Source organism: Neodiprion lecontei, chromosome 5 (genome assembly GCF_021901455.1).
Source record: "Neodiprion lecontei isolate iyNeoLeco1 chromosome 5, iyNeoLeco1.1, whole genome shotgun sequence".
Taxonomy (NCBI): domain Eukaryota; kingdom Metazoa; phylum Arthropoda; class Insecta; order Hymenoptera; family Diprionidae; genus Neodiprion; species Neodiprion lecontei.
This window is the reverse complement of record NC_060264.1, coordinates 6,773,259-6,795,790: the sequence shown is the minus strand read 5'-3', so window position 1 is coordinate 6,795,790 and position 22,532 is coordinate 6,773,259. Positions and strand designations below refer to the sequence as shown.

Genomic DNA, 22,532 nt, shown 5'->3' with positions numbered 1-22,532 from the left:
ATGAAGCTTTTTGAACTCGATTCTCGCGTACTACGTGTATTATTATTTGTTATGTATTGTATGAGCTGATGCCAAATAATTTTATTTCAATATGTGATATGTATACTTATACAATGTACTGTATATATTATGCACATATAAAGAGAAACGGATCTGACCCGATTTCACTATTAACCTACATTTCTAAGAATATTATCAATTCGATTTACTGGATTGAAATTATTCAAAATATTTTTACGTCGTGCAGTTAACTCGTAACTTATCAAGGCTGTCATACTTATTGATATTAATGAAATGGATGATGTTCCAAATCGACAGTCAATGCAAATTAGACCTCACCACAACCCATAACTTCATTCGTTCGTAACCGATGACCAGCCACTTACGATCGGTAAGGACAAGTGAAAGGTGATTAGCTTACGTTATCTAGAAAGGTCCTGCAATCGGTAATTCATAAGACATTGAGAGATACCTCAGTAATTGGAACCACGATTTTTTGAATCTGAAATTGAATCTAAAAATAAATAGTTCATAAGTAAATCATAATAATAGAGATCGAATTTCTATGCGTCTATAGTATCTAACAAACGTATGTACCCTTAAATTATTTCACTCTTCACTCCCGTTACAGTATCCTAGATGCAAATCGGTGTTGAATTCAACATTGCGACTATCAAATGTATAAGAAGTACGCATCTGTAATAATAAGTACATACATAGGAACAGCTTTGGGGTATTTCAAATGCCAATCATGTATGTTATGGACAAATGAGAACCACAAATATTCCAAATTTATGAGATAGATGAGAACCTGTGAAATAAGAAATAAAAGTGAATTGTTCTGATTTTGGTGACTCACCTATTCAGCATCTTATAATTAAATTCGTTTTTTCGACTTGCAAAAATTCTCCAATAATGTTATTGCGTCATAGCTTATAGAATTCGATAATATATTGATATATCAAGCGTATCATCTTGCTACTCACTTACAGACTTCTTGTCGCGAATCATTTCGATCGTTAACATTTCGCGACCAGGATTTCAAGGTGAATTTTTACTGCGAAAAATTTGAAATTTTCAACATTCTATCTCTGCTGTTCTCTTCTGAAACGGCATGGATCATACAGCTTTGTGAACCATTTATCCGGAAAATATCTAAAATTAAATAACAAGTCTTCTGTTTCCCATATTAGTAGGGAAGACCGAGGAGAGTTGTGACAGAGGTGATTCGTGACAAAGCCGATTTATCTGAATTCTCTGACAGTTAGCGGGAATTCGGAGAGAATCCCCGAATTATTTGCTAAACTGCAAATTGCCTGAACTAGTTAGGGTGAAAAAATCTTGAAGTTTTGAAAAGAACAAACATGAAGAAGTTGAAGCCTACTCCCCAAATTTTCGCACCTTTAGCAGGTACTGTTATTGATTTTGTTTTCCAATTCAACCCAGCTCACTGATTCAGTGCAAGTTTTCAAATTGAAACGTAAGCAAGAATGGTTGAGGGGCACAACGAACGTCAACGAGGAGATCGAGGTCGTCAAGAAGAACGTGGAGTTCGAGTTAAAGAACGCTGGAACATTGAAGGAGCTGTTTAAGGTCAAGGGGAATCGAAAGGTTTTTGCTAAAAATCTGTAAATTTCTGTCCGATCGCGATTTCGATAAGTTGGCGTACTTTTACATTATTCAAGAACGGTGTTACACAAGGAAGAAACAATACGCTCAACGGCCATTGACACTTTGCTAAGGTTCTTTCTATCCGATCCCCAGGCACTGGTCATCCTTATTGGTCTGATGTCAGCCTCGGAACTGTCTGGCATAATGGCAGTTAGCTCTTACAGTACCCTGATCCTCAAGGAAGTTGGATCCGGTATAACTCCAAACGTTTACGTCATTATAACTAGATTCGTGCAACTCGTCGCCTCCATTGCGTCTGTCTTTCTTGTTGACAGGGTTGGTAAAAAACCGATACTAATTGGTACCATGATACTCATCGCACTGTTCTTAACAGGTTTATACGCGTTAGCACCGAACTAAAACATCACCAACTTTGTTCACTAGACGGTTGACCGTACGCATTGATTCAGAAAATAAAAACAGTAATAGACCTTTATCCGAAAATGTGATTGTTCTAATGCAAGTCTAGCTGTGTACTTCCATTTGCGAGCCGACGGAATTGACGTCTCTGGAATTTCGTAGCTACCCGTGACGGCAATAATCAGCTTCACATGCAGTTACTCAATAGGCTTGGATGTGGTGCCCATGGCGATCACTTCCGAAATTTTTCCATGCAACTTCAAGGCTTACGGTATAATATTGGTCGTCGTGTATACTGGCCTTATTTCAGCTGGGGTCTTGGAATTATATTCAGCTTTGGCGTACACATTCGGTATGCATGTCGCATTTTACTTGTACGTGATGTGCACTTCATTTTTCGTGATGTTCATACTCTTCTACGTGTTCGAAACCAAGTGAAAATCGTTTCGTGAAATTCGGCACATTCTGAAAAAATGATCCGAAAAAAATCAAACGTTGCAATCGAGTTCTACATCCGGAGGCAGCAGAAAAAGAAATACCGATGTTCTATAATGCAAGGAAGAAATCAATTCATTGGTTGTAAAATTGACGAACTTCTGACAATTTGAATGAAAATACAAAGCCCTTTATCGCATACCTGTATTCTGCTGCCGAACCTCATATTTATAACTTTCACGTTGTCATGCACTCGTCCATGTACTCCGACATTGAGAGTGACAGACGATGCTTGGAAATGAGGACTTTCAAGTGCGGACATTCAACGAAACGGTATCCTCAGTATCTCATATATATTATGCAGTCATATGACGTTCAATGTAATATATATGTATAATAAACGACCTTCAAATGCATTCGCCATATTAGGAAATTTTATCTTTAATCCGACACTATAGGCGATCCTGGTACATTAGTACAAGTCAAGAAATCTGAACCGAATAACTTGTGTCAGTTTATTCATATGTAATCCGAATTGTTGAACATCTTATTCAGAAAAAACTTTGGATTGTCAGTCTTTTCACGCAGGCCGATGACGCACTGATATCCAACACTTCCACTTCCACTGGCACTAGCTTCACAAACACATCGAATGGTTCTCGCAGTCCCGAGCTGGCAGAAATTATGATGACAGTTTTTTAACTCAATGCAAATGAATAATCTACCATACACTTACCCGAATCCTTCCAAGCTGCCAATATTCGCATTCCACCGGGAATAATAGTCCGTAATCTTACAAAAATATGAAGTTCTTATGCATCGCATATTTCACGAAGTAATATGGTATACCTGATTCAATTCAATTTTGGATGACTGACGTCATCCGTTAATACAGCATTACACTTTGTTCAGATTATGTTTAAATTACTTTTCACATTGAATTGTTAGTCAATAACAGTGGTCCAATTAAAAGGTTCCATTTTTACATAATATCCACTATTACATCGCAGATTGTTCCTTGAAAATATCTTCTATCTTCTAAGTCTTGAAACCCCCGAGATTAGCCCTGTAACACAGGACTTGAAACTATTGGCACAAAGATCCTTATGAAACATTTGTGTTAAAGATTAAAGGAAATTGAAGATCAAAACTCTATTCTATTTTTCATGCAGCATTACTCAGTCGAAAAGATAAATAACTTAACACAGAAGGCTTGGCTCTTATCTGACATTCCTGTTTTTTAACAAATGTGTGAAGTTTAGAGTGAATGCGATGCATTCGGCACGAAATATTTCCGAAACAACTGAAAACTTTTGAATCGAGACACAAAATACAATTGCTAAGATATGGGTGCGTCACCTCATCAGAATCTGAAAAGATACATGCTTACGTGTCAAAAGAATCCCCACTTCCATTGATGTTCGAGAAGAAATTTTCATTTGTCCAATACCTGTCGGATTAAATGTACGTTACATTTGGAAATATAAAGATTCATCAAGTCGAAGATGCACCACATTTTTCTGTTTATGCTCGTATAATTTCCGAACCGTGATTCCGGAATAGTCAATATTAAAAAAACTAGCGACTAATACAAATTGTCAGTGTCTTTGCATTTGAGTGGCTAACGGTTTGATTGTTCAACTTTTTAAAAATCAGCAAAACTTCCGGCTGGATTTCACGCATGCAACCAAAAAATCAACATCTGGATCGCATCGTTCGCAGGATTTGAGGATCTCAACTTTTTTAAAGCGTGAACTATGAAAAAAATAAAACTAATTGGCCCGTAAGTTTTGGCGACTTTGTCAGGTAACTTTGTCAAACTTGTTACGCATTATAATTTGAGTACAAATGAGCTTCTTAAGTGAAATTTCTCTAACATAATTAGGATCACAGTTAACTAACACAAATATCTCAAAGTCTGATCGACGCTTCAAGTTATTGTGTGATTATAAAATTAACAAAACTTACACCAGATTATGACCTACATAAAAAAAAAGCTTTGAAAACGTTTCCTTGATTAGGCACAATCCTGTCGTTTGCCGCTGGATTCCACATTGGATGGACATCGCCATCGTTGCCTAAACTACTGGAAGATACGTCTTTTCCAATAAATTCGAAAGAAGTCCCCTGGATCGTTAGCACTTTGGCATTCGGTGGGGCCATCGGAGGACCGTGCAGTTTCCTGATGGTCGATAGATGAGGGAGAAAGACGTTACTGTTACTTCTATCGATTCCATGTCTAGCCTCAGGCGTCCTTATAACTTTTGCTCGAAACTGCTGGTGGTACTACGTAGCAAGGTACAAGTACAAGCTGCGATGTAATCGATCTTTGCAACAGGCATACTGGCTCCAAGGTTTGATAAGCCACTAAATTTGGAATTCGTATAATGAGGATCTACATTACTTGTTACAAGGTTCGTTATCGGGGCTTCAGGGTCAGTCGCCTTCGTCGTCATCCCTATGTATATAGGAGAAATTGCAGAGGACAAAATTCGCGGGGGTCTTGGTGTGCTGGTCATAGTTATGTACAACTCGGGGCTGGTGTTGGTCTACAGCGTTGGTCCATGGGTCAGCTTACTTTCACTCGCAACGATAGGAATAGCGATTCCAGCCGTATCCCTTGCTACCTTCGTCTGGATACCGGAATCCCCATATTTTTACATCATGAAAAATAGACCAGAACTCGCCAGGAAGAGTCTTCAATGGCTGAGGGGAACGACGCACGTCGACGAGGAGATCGAGGTTGTGAAGAAAAACGTAGAGTTCGATTTACAGAATGCGGGGACATTCAAGGAGTTGTTAATTGACCCAGGAAATGGAAAGGTTTGATACCAAGTTCTGTGCAATTTTTTACCTGATTCGCCTTGACCTTTCCATTGATTCGCAGGGGCTCGTTATTGTCCTCTTCACCTGTCAACAATTATCCGGTATACTCGCTGTCTTGTCGTACAGTACAATCATTCTCAACAAAACTGGATCCGGTGCAACTTCCAGCATTTCCGTCATCGTAATCGGACTCATTCAATTCGTTGCCTCGTTTGCGCCTTTGTTTATGGTCGACAGAATAGGCAGAAGACCATTACTGCTTGGATCCATGTTTTTCAGCATCATATTTCTAATAAGTATGTATGTTCTGGCGGTTTCGCCGTGAATGTAATATCCGATACCTCGTCATTGAGAAGTGTGATTTTCGTAACGTAGGTATGGCGTCGTACTTCCAATTGAAAACCAACGGAGCTGATGAACGTCATTTTTTACGGCAAATATTTCGCCTATGTGACAACATTCCTGGTGAACGATCACGGAATCTTTATGAAGCATTTTCAAGCTGCAACATTGTATATTTTGACTATACATATAATATGACAAGAATATTATATGTTAAAATATCAATATATAAAACGCAATGTTTCAATTTCAAGATTCGCAATGAAGCAAAGCAGTCAAAACTCAATTCAATGCTGTATTTTCTATGAAGTATAATTAATAATTAGCAATTCAGAACTGATCGAATAATATCCAACTTGAAACCAGGCGATGCCAATTCATTTTGTTTCGTCAACAAGTAATAGCAGCTGCAGTTAACGCAATTTAATTGTTTTTAGAGTAATTGAGAACCTCTAAATTAAGTCAATGTTTGAGATGCTAATGCGTCGATAATTTATTATTTTTCGGAACAACTTCCACTTGTATCATCAATACACGCTTTTACAGGACACCAATAGTATGAACCCGATGGATTTAAATAGGCTCTTATGTTATTCACTTATAAAGCTCTCTTCGGATATTCGTTTAACCGATAACAACTCCTGTCAGATAATACAAATCAAATTCTTTGCTGGGATACTAAAAAATTATTTTCTAGACTCAGCCTTTTAAACTTACATCGTAAATCTTTGAAAGACAATTTTCTAGATGTTGCAAGTTTATTCAATACTCAATATTTAGTTTTGAAAAATATTTTCGTTTTAAATTACTAGGCGTCGAATAATGCGATCATCGAATTAAACGTTGATCGCAGTTTTGTCCGAGAAGTGTAAATGCTATTATAATTACTGCAAAAGAAAAAAGTAATTTACTTTTCACTTGATCTCGCGTTGTGTGCGTGTATGTGATCAGCACTATGTTCGACGATATTTCTTTTCAACATCAAAAAAACGCGTTAGTCGCAACCCAACAAACGGATAAGAATTGAAAGGAATTGACCATCATACTTGTCAAACCTGTTTCTTCAAATATCTGACAACCCCTCTACGTCCTTCATACGAAAATAGCTAATTTGTATTTTTTTCTATACTCTGATCGCCGTTTTTCGATTCGTTCTTATAAGAATTACCGCATAAAGAAACCCGATTGAATCGAATGGAAGAATCTCAATCTATTTCAAGTCTCTTCCGTTTATTGGGAACCGTCGTTGTGAGAAATTATGCGCTCGTTGAAAAAAGTTGTGGTATTCACGTTGCGTCTTATCCACTCATAATCAACACTGTTTTCACGGTTCCCACATACTTCTACTCACCCGAAACAAAGTGGAAATCATTAGGTGAAATTCAGTGAATATTACACAAAGGATCCGAATTAAAGGCAGCCGTTGCAATAAGACAACAAATTCAAATGCAATATCGCAAGTTCGAGAACATTACCGGCCACAACGCGCATCGAAGAAACTGGTTAACCCGCCACTATATATATATATATATATGTGTATATATATATATATATATATATATATAACGTAACGTAAGTTATGCAGAAGATTACTAAAATAATGTTTCATCTTCATAAAAATAAGTATTCCATTTTTAAATCAATCTTCGGAAGAACTTTGCAACTTTTCAATGTACTGTTTTGTTATCAGAGCGCTTACCCCGTGAAGCTATATCTAACATTTCGTAACCATAAGTTATTATTTCCATGCTTAATACATGTACTTCTTCTATCAGCCTTGTCAGAACTTTCAATTCTTCTGACCACAGCAGTCACTTGATATCGACATATTATTATGTTCTGGTATTTGGCTATTGCATACCCCCTTGGACGTGGTTTCGTCAATTTTTACAATTTGGCTGATTCTAAAAATGAACCGATAAATTTTGGGCTTCTGAAAAATGAAGCTATACAAGTTCCAGATTTTGTTACTCATTAGTTGAATAATTAAAATCAAATAATTCTGCAAGAGCTTTGTTTCGGGAAAAAAAAAAGATGTGCACAATCAGATGTAATATAGTGTGATTAATTTGAGACAATCTAGAAACACTGATCTGCTAAATACTCTGTGTATAGACCATCTGTACGTTAATCGTAATTAGTTACTTTCCTTAAAATTCAACCAGAAATTGAGGAAATCAGCCAAATAAATATATATATATAACGTAACAGTAGTTGCAGTTTGTGTAATAGACTGTATATATATATATATACACATATATATATACACACATATACACATATATATATATATACATATATATATACACAAACTGCAACTACTGTTACGTTTATTATTATCGATGAAATATGGTCCAGATAAAAAATTAAAATATTCTTTGAAATCATCACCAAACCATGTGGTACGTGTGACTCGAGCTTTTACGTATTCGGCCAACTGTTGCAATTATTCGTCGTAGATGTAACAATCAAGTGATGTTGAAGCCTTTGATTGATGTGAATAAATATGATAGGTGTTATGGACGGATCAATATTGCAGTTATCATTAGATTTATCAGCGGCAAAGTTGTTCAAGTATGTCAACAAAACCTGTGGGTTCAGAGGAGTGTAGAAATCGGTCTCTTTGTTTATAAGAACCTCGAATACACAAAGTTGATAAAGTATTTGAGAACCTCTGGATATAAAAAATAAGTCAATCATTGCAATGCCTCCGTATCATGAACTTCTAGTGTATGCAAAAATGCTCACCTGTAACAATAAATTCTTTGACTGATCCCCTACAGGTAGCCTGGAATCGATACGGAATTGAACTGACTTTCCGCCATTCAGTCAGTCTTCATACGGCGCATTCTTTCGGTCGTTAACGGCTCTCGGTAATCAATATAATTTGAATCTCCTTTGCGTCAGCTTAAAATTTTTTTTAGCAATTCAATGTTTTTTGTTTTCTTTTCCAACCAAATACGTCGAAATAGCTTTGTAAAGACAGTTGCGACCATGAATATTCAATTTATATTGAATGCATTGAGTTGGCGTTAAATTTCACGCACATCACTAAACATTCGCATTAGCACTCCTCTCATGAAGTGTAAGCCATCGCGACAATTAATTTTTCGAATATCAGACGAAATTCTCGAACGTGGAATCGAGTCGGCTAGTTCTATAAATACTAAATGTAAATCGTACAGCCCCAGATTTAAATAACACTTGCATTTTAAGTGAATCAGTTCTTTATGCAATTGAAAAAGTGCGTTATTCTTTTTGTTACGAAAATTGCTAATTCTTGGAGTTTGTGGAAGAATACAGTGCAACATAAAAGATCTGCTGCGATTCAATATCAGCCGCGAATTGAAAATAAGGTGTTACTCTTGCTGTAGTCTTGATCTTGCTCTTGCTGTAGTCTGCAGTTTAAATGAAGGTTCGGGGTAATAATTATGGAACCTATCAGAGGGTTTACGAAGCTTCAATCTGAACCCTCCTGCTTCGTAAAAATCATTTAAAAAAAAACTTGACACTGATTTTCAATTACCGCGATCAACAGCGATCAATAATCTGAATATCAACATCAGGACGCACCGCACACAGAACCTACATATCGATGTCCTCTATTGAAGAAAGAAACATGAAGCAGACAAGCATTAGACCACAAATTTTTGCAGTCGTAACGGGTGAGAATCTCAAACTTCTTGTCGTCAGAGTTTGACTACCGATTACATGTTAGCTTCAAACAGCTGAACTGAATGGAAAATGTTCATATGTTTCACTCCTATTAGATTCAATGTTCGCTCACTGCAGTCCCGAGAAAAAAATTCGTTTCGCGGTAGTAATTAGTCCGTAGTAAATTAACAAGGCAAGCATAGTGGCATCGACCTCCCGATCTTACATCGCACATGCATCCATTCCGCTCTTAGATGTGAATAAGAACTTTTCAAACATTTACCTCGATTAGCCTCGCTGCTATTTACCGCGACTGGATTTCACTTGGGATGGTCATCGCCAACGTTGCCCAAATTACTGGAAGACACTTCTATCCCAGTGACACAGAACCAAGCCTCTTTGATCATTAGTCTCTTATCATTCGGAAGTACGGTTGGTCCGCTCCTCAGTATCGTTACCGTCGACAGATGGGGAAGGAAGACGACGATGTTGCTCCTGTCAATCCCATTCATTGTGTCGAGCATCCTCATCGCCATGGCTCAAAACTACTGGTGGTACTACGTGGCAAGGTCAGTTTGTGAATTCGATTTCTGTAGAAGGTACAACGTAACGTGTTTAGAAATTGATAGATAGCCAGCCTCGGTACTTGTCGTGACTTTTTACGTTGCTACTTTCAAGGGTTACTTGCGGACTTGCGAGCGGGATTACTTGGACAATTATACCCATGTACCTTGGCGAAATCGCCGAGGATAGAATACGCGGAGGCCTTGGCGTGACGATGTCGGTTATGTTAAACCTGGGACTCTTGATGGCTTACACCATCGGTCCGTGGGTTAGCAAACCATTGCTCGCTGCTCTGGGTACAGCGATTCCCGTCATGTTCCTCTTAATATTCTCATGGATGCCAGAAACACCATACTTTTACATGATGAAGGATAAGCCGAACCTCGCCAGAAAGAGTCTCGAATGGTTGAGGGGCACAACGGACGTTGACCAGGAGGTTGAGGTGGTGAGAAAGAATGTAGAATTTGATCTACAGAACTCGTGGGCACTGAAAGAGCTGTTCACGGACAAGGGAAATCGAAAGGTTCGTCTCTGCCGTAGGTTCTCTGAAATGATGTTTAAAACGTTCTTCCTCTTTTGACAATTTTAAGGCATTGCTTGTCGTCCTCGGACTGATGACAGCCCAAGAATTATCGGGCATTGCGGTTATCACGTCTTACAGTACCAGCATCCTCAGTGAAGTTGGATCCGGCATAACTTCCAGCGTTTCCGTCATCATAATTGGCGTCATTCAATTGACCGTCACGGTACTGGTTGTATTTTTCACCGACAGGGTAGGGAGAAGACCCTTGCTGTTTGGGTCCCTTTTTTCCATCATTGTATTTCTCGCAGGTATGTGCCACCGTTGATCTTACCCATATTGATATGTGTCCGCTATGGATAATCGATCGTACCTGACAATTCAGACACATTTAACGATACGACATCAATATCGAAGAATATGATTTTTTTTCACGTAGCCCTGGCAGTGTACTTTCAATTACTCGCCAACGAGGACGATGTCTCAGTAATTTCGTGGCTACCCGTGACGGCATTAATCGGCTACGTCTGCAGCTTCTCGATGGGCTTGGGCACGATACCGACGTCCATAGCCTCCGAAATCTTCCCGTGTAACGTCAAGGCTTACGCCTCGATTATAATGAACGTATACGTCTTCTTCATCGAAGGCGTCATTTTACAATTGTATCCATTACTGGTGAATGCCTACGGTATTCACGTCACGTTGTACATTTTTGCGGGTTGCACGACTGTTTCCATAATTTTCACATTTTTCTACGTACCTGAGACCAGAATGAAGTCATTGGGTGAAATTCAGCTGATGTTACGTAAGTGCTCCGAATCAAACCAGACGTTGCAACCAGTCACCACGCCCGTTTGCAGCCAAAATAACTCAATATATTTTATCTCCACTAACGACGTAATTAAGTAACCAATTGTCCGAAGGATGTTATTCAGTTATGGAAACTAATAATCGCGAACATTTTCACTTCAACAGCATCAAGCGATTGTACCAGACTGCTGTAATAAAATTCAAACGAATAATTTGTGTTTATTCGTACTTATGGTGGGTATAAACTGCCACACTTTTCATTTCTTGGCCTCAGATTGCAAGACCCATATGTATTATATATACCGTAGGTGTAATATTTCTGCTTAAAAGAATGCGTCAATAAAACTGCAAGCTGTTTTTTTCTCACAGTATAAAATTTCATTCAATAATAATGCATACTGCGAAAACAATTATTTTCTATCCTCTTTGAATTGATAGAACTAAATATGTTCTGAGGTATTAATTCTGCAAATAATATTACAGATACGGTTTTTATAAACTTTCCTACGTCACAATTTTATGAAAATACCATAGCTATCATAACGATATAATAAAGAAATAATATTGCTGTAAAAATTGTCATCTGATCAATAACTCCTTTATCAGCAACGACGTGTTGATCGCCTTAAGCATGTACAGATCTTTATTACAAAATAAAAATAATAAATAAATGATCAAATGAACTCACCTCCAATGAAATCACGTTCACCGTTCTGTATACTGTTCCCGGAAGAGCAAGCTCACAACTACGGGGTGTTCGAATATTGGTGAAATCCAATCGAATCGAATGGTGAAATTCAATTTTGGAATCGGATATTCATGTATTCGACTTTCGAATAATTCGAATAGTTCGAATTATTCAAATCATTCGGCTGTTCGACGACGGAATAGCCCGAGTAGGTTGAAATGATTTCATTATGTGTGAACTGAAAATCGAATTATTCAAAACATTACAATTATTTAAAGAGTAAAATTGAATCTAATCGTGTAGATTTATTTATAATTTCGCATTATTCGCACACTCCTACTTACAAATGTCTCTCGGTGTTCCATTTTTCCGAAAGTGATGTTCAGGGGCAAGAAACAGATTCCGCTCTTCTTTAGATTGAAAACTTCCGTCTTCTCGAAGGTGCGATGATAGGAATCATTCGGGTCTTTTATCCTGTGAAAGTTATGGAGGATTTTGTGCAAACGCTGGTATTTCTATTGAACATCTTAAAAGACAGTTGCAGACGCATATCGATGATCACCAACCCATCTCTCTCTGGGTACGACGGGACTGAAATTATTAATATTATTATTATTATGATTATTATTACGATGGCATCATTTCATCGTGCTAAGGCCGGATAAAATAGTATAAAAAGGACTACAATAAGCAGAGGAGTGGCTGTCATCTGCATTTCAGAGGCACATCATCTGATACCCGTAAGTGGTACAGGATCGTAGCATTGTAAGAGTCGTATCGAATGAATCACGACTGTTCATTGTATGTTTCATGATGTAAAATTGAAGGTACAGCCCAGGTATCCAGAAAATGCGTAGCTTCAACGTAACCTAATTCTGTTATGTTTTCTAATAATACACATGCTATTTAATATAACGGAAGACAATACATTCGTACAATGCGTACTATACGACTGACGTTAATATCGCTGTGCCTGAAAGGCTTCGATGTATCACAATTTAGAAAAGCTTCGTTGTATTACAATTCAGCGTCAGCGGCGTTAATGCCGGTCGTGCAGTATGCATTGTATGAACGTATTGTCCTCCGTTATGTTAAATTGAATGTGTATTATTCGTTTACATAACAGAATTAGGTTACGCTGAAGCTACGCATTTTCTGAATACCTGCAGGGCTGTGCTTTTAATTTTATAACATGAAACGTATGATGAACAGTCGTGATTCATTCGATACATGTTTATTTATTTTCTGTATGGTGATTGACATTGTATCAATTACAATATCTCATTTTTCCTGGTTTTATTTCATTTACGCTGTATATAAATAAGTATTAACTGTGTCTCGATATTTGAAACATTTTCCAAAATTCAATATCAGATTACGCATGCGAACTGACCCGAAAAACCATCGTTCGATTTACATTTGTGACGGTGATTCTATGGACAATACTTTTTTGAAGGAGAATTTTCCGGATTGCGGAAAGAATTAATTATTCATTAGTATGTTAAAGTTATATTGGCAAATATTTTTTTAACTTGTAAAAAATACGGTAATCGAAGTACTATTTACTCGAAAAAAGTGGTTCTTCTTGTAACTGTCACGCATGTAGATCCAACAGGTTTTTTTTCGGTGTGAACAATTCATTTTGCGAGCAGATGAGAACCACGAATAAACAATTGGCGGAACGGATGAGAATCTCTGAAATAAATTAACAATCTTCTATTGAGATTTTAATGAATCAGTGATCAGGAATTTGTTAAACGCCCCACCAGTCAGATTCTAAAATGATTATTAGTTGTTTGGTATCCACGCAATTAAAAGTAGGCGGTCGCCACTGACATTTACAGTTTTCCTATCACGACAGATTTTGACTGTTGCCTGGCCATAGCTGAAGTTACAAGTTGAATTTCTTTGAAGTGGAGTCAGAGACTTTCGGTATTTGTTTTATATTCCGTCCATCCGTTTTTTATACAAGTATATAGATTCGACTGTCTTGCGAAGAAAAAATATAAGAAAAGGTTTGTTTCGTAATAATAAGGTTCGGCTAGAATGTTAGTTTGAAAAATTATGAAAACTACACAATAGCCAGTGATCCACCTAGTAGTAACACTGGACCATTCGCCAGTTTAGTGGGTGCATCTGTTTTTTTTTTTTTTTAGAATGTAATTTGTGTTGCGCGAAACAAAAAAATCTCCAGATATTTATATTCAATACTGCATTTGGATTTCTTACATCAGCGACGTGCAAGGCTTTCATACTAGAGAAAATGAGGCACATATCACACGATACGTAAACACTGACTACAGATGCACCCTCTTAACCGATCATTTCCCAGATACGAATAGTGAATAAAAACATCTGTAGCAATGGAAAAGGCCTGTAATTATATTTTCAGAACCTTTAAGAGTGTGCAGCCTGAATCTTCCGTCACTGCAAGAATCAGCAACGTTTCACGTCCTGTGGTTAAGCGCGTGAAACCTGCAGTTGTCTCTACGACCCTCAAAGTAACGCCACTTCCTGAGGATCTAGGCCCTTGCCATTTCGGAAAAGAAAAAAAAAATGAAGAAAATGGCGCTGGTACCGGTGATTTTCGCGGCTATCACAAGTAAAATGACTCAATTTCTTATCAAGGTAGCTCGTACATTATGTTGATATTGTGTTAATTTCGCAAGAAATACATGAACGTGGGAAATTTTTTTATTATATACTTGAATTAAAATAACTAACCCAAAATGATGCTAGAATGTTTTCACTCGCAGGACACGAATTATTAGGAAAGGGTACAGCTTGGACGGTCTAAAATCATATCTATTTTTAAGAGTTTTTTAATTAAGAATAGTTTATTAATGTTCTTGAATCTCTAAAAAATAAAGACCTCAAACTGAAATTGATCAGAATGCATTCATTTTGTGAAAAAAAAACTTTTAACAATAGGTATGATTTTAGACCCCCTGCCTTCAAATTCCTTTATCCAATGCTATGTCGTTAAAAAGTATAGACGTGAATAAAAACTTGGCATAAATTTTTTATTAGGTACGATACTTGATATTGTTGCCGGATTCCACACCGGATGGTCGTCGCCTATATTGTCCAAGCTTCTGGAAGACACTTCCGTCCCGGTGACGCAAGATCAGGCCTCCTTGATCGTTAGTTGCTTTTCGATAGCGGCGGTTGTAGGGCCAATCTCAATGATGCTAACGGTTGACAGATGGGGGAGAAAAGTTACGATGATACTTGTAGCGGTTACATTTTTGATCGCAGGCGTCATGCTCACCTTTCCTCAAAACTACTGGTGGTACTATATCGGAAGGTGAGTTGTGTAAATATATAACGGTTGTACACGTAGGTACTGTTGCACTCGGCACTTGTTACAATGAGTTTCGTGTTTGTTTGTAAGGCTTACTTGCGGATTCGCTGCAGGAAATGTCGTATCGGTACTTCCCATGTACTTGGCAGAAATCGCAGAGGACAGAATACGCGGAGGCTTGAGTATCTTGATAACTGTTATGTATAACTCGGGAACTGTAGTAGCCTACAGTGTCGGACCTTGGGTTAGCGTGTCTAATCTCGGAGCGATTGGATTAGTGATGCCACTAGTGTTCCTTTTGCTCGTTCCGTGGATGCCGGAAACACCTTACTTTTACGTGATGAAAGGTAAGCCAGACCTCGCCAGGAGGAGTCTCGAATTTTTGAGAGGCACAACTGACGTCGCCGAGGAGATCGAGAGGCTGAAGAAAAGCGTGGAAATCGATCTCCAAAATACTGGGACGTTTAAAGAGCTCTTAATGGACAGAGCAAATCGTAAGGTCCGTGTCTAGGTTCTGTGAAATTTTGTTTGAACTACAATCCTCTTTTCGATTATTTTCAGGCTCTACTGGTTATCCTTGGAATTCTAGCAGCTCAACAGTTGTCCGGGATTTCAATTATCTTATATTACAATACCAGCATCTTCAATCAAGTCATTTCCAACATATCTTCCAGTACTTCCGTCATCATAACTGGAGTCGTTCAGCTGATCGCATCGCTTCCAGTGGTCTATTTTGCTGACAGAATAGGTAGAAGGCCTTTAGTCCTTGGATCGATGTTTTTCAGCGTAGTTTTTCTAGCAGGTATGTGTGATCTGCTGCAGGACTTACCAGCACGTAAATTTTTTTTGCATGTGATAACTAGCCGTACGTACAAATGAAAGAAATCGTAATTGGTAATACACCATATTGAAAGATGTGAATTTTGCTATACAGCCCTGTCAGCTTACTTTCACTTGCAAGCAATTGGAAATGACGTCTCTACAATTTCGTGGCTACCGGTCACTGCAATGGTTGGCTACTTATCGGCCTACGCGGTAGGATTAGGCAGCATGGGCTTACCTATTCTCACCGAACTACTTCCGGGCAACGTCAAGGCCTACGGCATACCAGTTGCTACTACCTGGTCTACGATTATTGGAACCGTGGTTTCGCTAGTCTACCCGACTGTAAAAATTATGTATGGTAACCATACTGCGTTCTACTCGTTCACGATCTGTGTTGCAGTTCTTATAATCCCCACATTCTTCTATCTACCTGAAACCAAAAACAAATCATTGAGTGAAATCCAGCAGATGCTACGTGTGCGATCCACATCGGAACAGAAACTGGAACCAGTTCCTACACCCGAATGCAGTCGAAGTAATTCGATATATTGTATTGCGATCGGAAAGAACTGAATTTTACGTAATCAACTAATTCAAGGACCAGGTCCAATTATGAAAACGAAATAAATATTCACTTAATTCGAGGAAATTTAACCATACTTAGTCTGAATTGTTAATTACCCTAATTCACAACCTCATTCGCTTAATGCAAAGTCGCTGAACGCGGTTCAATGGGCCTTTGATGTTACAGAAACGTGCTTCTGAATTCGATATTCATATCCTAGTATTGACCGGGAAACTACCTGACTTTTCAATCATTTTTGTTACCATTAAAAGGTGAAAATTATCGCAAAGATTTTTATAAGCTGTATAAAGAACCAACCTACGTTTTTTCATCATCGAAGTACTCGCGCTGGTGATAATGCTGGATAATGCTGGCTTTTGGCCAGAAATTTATATGCTAATTAATACGTTAAAAGAGTGTTTTGGTAAACAGGAATTATTTCACTCTTATGTCACTTTCTAAATTCACAATGTCTTTTATCATTGGGCTAAATCATTTCCATAATTGCCATAAATACAATTAAACGAATGGCTGGTAATGAATATTCAAAGAATTTAGACGTATTCGTTCGAAAGGAATGGACAAACTGTTGTTACAAGCTCTTATACCAAACACGTTGAAGAGGTTGCTAATAAGCCTCATCAAGTCCTCCAATTGTAAGTGACCTATATGGCAAATTGGCTGTTATTTGAGCGGCAGCTTGCTTCCTGAATTATGCATATGGCATCGCGAATGACGCAGACTCTCGAATATCCTACGAAATCGTATCACGACGTATGACGATGCTTGGATTTTACATATCATCACTTCAACGAATCCTTTTGATGTCAAACTGAGGGTGCTATTCGAGAAAACTATTTTCACGTGGCACTTTGAAAATGAACGACGACCTGCGATCCTTGTTAACATGAAAGACGAAAGCCTACATACATTTGTTCGACATTGTAATGCTACTCGTCAAACTGTATTTCTTACAGTGCATACTGGCTTGTACCCTTCGCGGTTAATCAAGTTTAATTTCGAATTACTGTCAAGATCGATTTACGTATAAACGCAGTTTTATTATATTATTCATCCACCTATTTTCCAATACCTAGTTATCTACTAGGACAATATTTAGAACACGAAAAATTTCAATATCCAATAACGCTTCCCTTCTTCTGTTCAGTAACTGCATCATTCAGTACTCCTAACATCTTGAAACCACAGAAACAGAAAGACCAACGAAGGCGCTGTAACATATAAAATAAATAATTGGTATACTTTTAATAATATATATACTACGTTGCTTATACAACTAACAAATCAAAAATGCAGTGTCACGTCATTTTCATATTCATAATATTCCAGAATAGGCGGGTATCTGGAATGATCATTATATTCAACTTAAAACCGGTGTCGGTCTATAGTAATGAACCCTGGATAAGCGTACTTTTACTAACGGAACCGAGAACGACCATTCCGGTCGTATTCCTTGCAATATTCACACCATTGCCGATTCTCCAGTTCTCAAGATCTTACTTTTACACGATATAAGCCATAACTGGCAAGGTGAAATCTCAGATGATTCAGGTGCACAACGAACGTCGACAAGGTGCAGATGAAAAGGAACGTACAATTCGATCTACAGAATGTGGTTTCATTGAAGTGACTGTTCACAGACAAAGGAAATCGAAATGTTTGTGACCAAGTTTTGTGAAATTTCACCAGAATAGTTTCAAATGTCGTCTTGATTTGCAGGCGGTCGTCGTATAATTATTGCGGGTTCGTTTGATTGACAGAGCAATATTAAGTGCATTATGCCTTGTTAGATTGTGTTTCGCTCCATAAAATTCAACAAACATCCCGGGAATCCAGAGAATGCGTAATGTTCGCGTTACGTAATCCTTGTGGAAACAAATGACGACGCAAATTCAATGTCACGATGTAATACGTCCAAGTTATAAATGTTACGCGCCTTAAGAGGAGAGACGTTGCATATCAACATATTACAATGGAAGTATCACTTTTGCATTGCTACCTCGATATAACGATGCTACATTGCTAGATGTCACGTTGGGCCGTGTAGACACTTTCGAACGCTCTGTGCTTCCAAACGTAAACTTTTACGAATATCGATTTAATATGACACATTTAAATCAGATCATATTGAACTGCAACTAAGTAATCAATAAGCTTAGTGCAGACTACACCATAAGAATTAAATTATAGGTGTTGGATTCAACACCGCATTTTTCATCGCGCTTCTACTCCTATGTTACACATAACAAATTTGGTATTTCAGTTTTCAATTAGTATAAGATACCATGGCTATATGTATCCAAAATCTCAATTCTGAATCGTGCATTGATGCATTGAAAGAGTCATTTTATGATCAGATGAGAACCATGTATAAATTATTATTCATCGGACATATGAGAACCTCTGGAATCCAACACAAAAACCATTCATCAGAACTCGACGAATCAGTGATCTGAAATCCACTTGGATCTTCTCGATCCGTTAAACGCCACACCTGTAACTGAGTTCTAAAATGAAATTAATAGTACTGTGCTGTCCATGGAATCAAACGTACCTGGTTGTGACACCTTCGTATGTTTTTTCGATTGCCACTTTTTTTAGTCATTACCAGGTTTTAACTGACATCACAATTGATAATCCTCAGCGTAGGCTTTGAGTGTACCGGTAATTGTATACTGTCAATACTGTTTCTTATACATAAATACGTTCTTTAACTTTGCGAAGAAGAAGTGCGAATAAAGATTTACTTGACACTGAGCTATGAGTACAATGATAGCTTCCAAAATTATGCGAATCACACAACGGACATATTGATCCGTTAAACTTTAAATCCGGATCATCTGTTACGTTACTTTTTTAGGAGCCACCAATGGATACAGATTATCAGTGTCTTTTTACAACATTTACAAGAGACAAATCTCAATATTCTGACGTGGTAAGACTCGAATACATTTCAGGTGCTGTATTTCAAAACCTGAAACCTGTAGTGGACTCTACAATTCTAAAAGTAACATTCAATTCGGGTCATTTCGTAAGGATTCAGACTCTTTTGCTCTTCGGAAGGAAGAAGCGTGGAAATGCTTGCCCCGCAGATTTTCGCCGCCGTCACAAGTAATGTTATAAAAAATTTCATCAACGTCGTTCAAATATACTGATTTTGTGTCAGCTTCCCATTTAAAAGTACGCCAGTCAAGTTGTATTACAATAATCGACTCAACATTCCAAATACTTCTCCATCTCATTTTATATATATGATGGTAGAACGTATTTATAATAAGCTACAATGGATAAAAAACAAGTACCTTACTGTTATCCCTATATTTTTTATTAGGTACTGTACTAGAGGCGATTACCGGATTCCATATCGGTTGGCCATCGTCGACGTTGCCTAAGCTATTGGAAGACACTTCTGTCCCAGTGACACAGGATCAGGCATCCCTGATTGTTAGCATGATGGGGTTGGGCGGGATGACAGGCCCAATTTGTGTAGCTCTGACGGTTGACAAATGGGGACGAAAGACTTCAATGATACTTGGAGCGATTATATCGTTAATCGCAGGTATCATGACCACCTTTGCTCGAAGCTATTGGTGGTACTATGTCGCTAGGTAAACTGTTGAATTATCATTGTTATACACCTACAACAGTTTTTTTAATTAAGATAAGAGACCTGGCGTTGAAGACTTGTTACGACTCATTACACGACTGTTTCCAAGGTTTGCTAGCGGACTTGGGATGGGATTTACCTCTGTAGTGATTCCAATGTACCTCGGAGAAATTGCACAGGACACAAGACGCGGAGGCTTGAGTATCTTGATGGCGGTTTTGTCTAACTCGGGAACTGTATTAGTCTACTGTGTTGGACCTTGGATTAGCGTGTCTGTTCTCAGTGCGTTTGGAATACTAATGCCACTCGTGTTTCTCTTGCTCGTTCCGTGGATACCGGAAACACCTTACTTTTACACAATGAAAGGTAAGCCAGAACTCGCCAGGAAGAGTCTAGAATTCTTGAGGAGCACAACGGACATCGGTGAGGAGATTGAAAAAATCGAGAAAAACGTGGAATTTGATCTCCAACATGTCGGGACATTAAAGACGCTCTTAACGGATAGGGGAAATCGAAAGGTCGGTGTCTGGCTTCTGTAAAATACCACCGGAAACACTTAATTTCATTTCACCGATTCGTAGGCACTACTGCTCACCCTCGTAATCATCTCCGCTCAACAATTGTCCGGCATTACAGTCATCGCGTCTTACGGTACAACCATCTTGAACGAAGTTGACTCCGACATCTCTTCCAGCACTGCAATCATCATAACTGGTGTCGTCCAACTCGTCGTATCCATCCTGGTTACTTTTTTTGCCGACAAGATCGGCAGGAGACCTCTGCTACTTGGGTCTATGTTTTTCAGCATGGTATTTCTGACAGGTGTGTATAAACTGCCGTAAACCTTATCTGCCGTCAGTTTTTTTGCACTAAACGCACGTGCTAACTAAAGAAATAATGTATGATTGATTAAAAGATACGATTTATGCAATGCAGCCCTGGCAGTGTACTTTCACTTGGAAGCTAATGGAAACGATGTCTCCGGAATTTCGTGGCTACCGGCGACAGCACTAGTCAGTTTCTTATGTGCCTTCTCCGCAGGCTTGGGAGGCGTGACTAGGTCTGTTATCTCTGAAATATTCTCGTGTAACATCAAGGCCTACGGAACGATAATTACTGTCATATGGACCTCGGTTCTTTTCGCCGTAATTTTACAACTCTACCCGAACGTAGTGAACAATTATGGTATCCACATCGCATTTTACGGGTTCACGATATGCCTTGCAATTTTTAGTATCATCACGTTTTTCTACCTGCCCGAAACGAATCGAAAATCATTTGGTGAAATTCAACAGATGCTGCACAAGCGATCCGAATCGAATCAGATAATGCAACCAGATCCTACACCCGAATGCACCCGAAGTAATTCGGTATATTGTATTGACATCAAGAATTCAATTAACTAACCGTGTAACTCAAAGATTACGTTTAACTTTAAATACGAATAACAAAATGAACCGAATAAAATTTCATTTTCGTTTCGTAGAAACATTTTTGTTAGTTTTTATAATTATATTCTGGAAATTACCCGGAATCTATTGGCAGTCATTCATTTTTGGGACCGTTAGGCAGTTAAATTTATTGAGAACTGCTTGAGAGGAAAATAAAAAAAATGGCATTTATTCACTCACTGCCGAGGCGCTGAACCATCCGAGCCGAGGAGACTGCTGAAGGTGTTCTCTTGGCCAAAAATGTAATATGGAACTTTCGACACTGCTAGTCTGCCGAGAATGGATTTCAAATTCTCATGCCGATATGATGGTGACGCAAAACTTGAACCAGTAACGACATGAATGCACTACCTGCTTTCGTTGAAACAGTCACACCTAATCTGTTACAAGGACTTCGCAAGTTGCTGGTACGTAGAAGACAGAACAAACCCAAGCGAGGAATTACCTCGTCCAGCATTTAGACAGTTGGTGGAAGACTTACCTTGTAGGTGTTCGATGATGGCGTCATTGAAAGAATTGGTCACAGGTGTGTTTTGCGACTTTTGGCAAACACGAATTGTGTGGATTTTAGTCTCTTTCTGAATTGACAATGTACAAGTTATCAGGTTTTCAAAAATTACTACAGACTGTTGTTGGAAAAACCATTATACAAGACACATTGAAGAGATTGTTAACAACCCTAATTCATTCCTGCAATTATCAGTCTTTTACGTGGCGAGTTGGCTGTCGTATCAACGGCATATGATGGGCCATGCCGACTTTGAACTATGCTCTTGAGAATATATTTTAATATATGGTGGCGTGTTGATTTGACAATGTACGATTCGTTCAACAACTACATCTGGTGTAAATTATGGAGATGGTGTTGTTTGAGAAAACCATGTTCACA

At 38.3% G+C, this 22,532-nt stretch overlaps 3 protein-coding genes across 6 annotated transcripts; all 3 read left to right on the top strand.

Annotated features, from left to right (window-relative positions):
• Positions 1-1,364: 1,364 nt before the first annotated feature.
• LOC107223208 (facilitated trehalose transporter Tret1-like) lies at positions 1,365-5,617 on the top strand. Its single transcript, XM_046741180.1, has 6 exons — positions 1,365-1,410; positions 1,460-1,611; positions 1,765-1,972; positions 4,668-4,820; positions 4,901-5,289; positions 5,354-5,617. The coding sequence occupies exons 1-6, from the start codon at positions 1,365-1,367 to the stop codon at positions 5,615-5,617; spliced, it is 1,212 nt and encodes a 403-aa protein (XP_046597136.1).
• A 3,007-nt stretch (positions 5,618-8,624) lies between these two features.
• LOC107223210 (facilitated trehalose transporter Tret1-2 homolog) lies at positions 8,625-21,674 on the top strand. 4 transcript variants are annotated; one of them, XM_046739888.1, is made up of 6 exons: positions 8,625-9,299; positions 9,581-9,857; positions 9,967-10,375; positions 10,443-10,683; positions 21,129-21,252; positions 21,427-21,674. In XM_046739888.1, exons 1-6 carry the CDS (start codon positions 9,230-9,232, stop codon positions 21,596-21,598), a joined length of 1,293 nt encoding a protein of 430 aa, XP_046595844.1. In that variant the 5' UTR covers positions 8,625-9,229; the 3' UTR covers positions 21,599-21,674. The 4 variants fall into 4 exon arrangements, with proteins under 4 accessions (XP_046595844.1, XP_046595842.1, XP_046595843.1 ...); XM_046739887.1 differs by lacking the exons at positions 8,625-9,299; positions 9,581-9,857; positions 9,967-10,375; positions 10,443-10,683 and adding exons at positions 19,044-19,156; positions 19,543-19,696; positions 19,917-20,193; positions 20,302-20,710; positions 20,774-21,014 and having other exon boundaries at positions 21,129-21,674; XM_015662821.2 differs by lacking the exons at positions 8,625-9,299; positions 9,581-9,857; positions 9,967-10,375; positions 10,443-10,683 and adding exons at positions 19,044-19,249; positions 19,543-19,696; positions 19,917-20,193; positions 20,302-20,710; positions 20,774-21,014 and having other exon boundaries at positions 21,129-21,674.
• Positions 13,771-16,736, top strand: LOC107223209 (facilitated trehalose transporter Tret1). Its single transcript, XM_046739889.1, has 6 exons — positions 13,771-13,885; positions 14,263-14,472; positions 14,901-15,177; positions 15,265-15,673; positions 15,736-15,976; positions 16,109-16,736. Exons 2-6 carry the CDS (start codon positions 14,427-14,429, stop codon positions 16,570-16,572), a joined length of 1,437 nt encoding a protein of 478 aa, XP_046595845.1. The 5' UTR covers positions 13,771-13,885; positions 14,263-14,426; the 3' UTR covers positions 16,573-16,736.
• Positions 21,675-22,532: the final 858 nt, after the last annotated feature.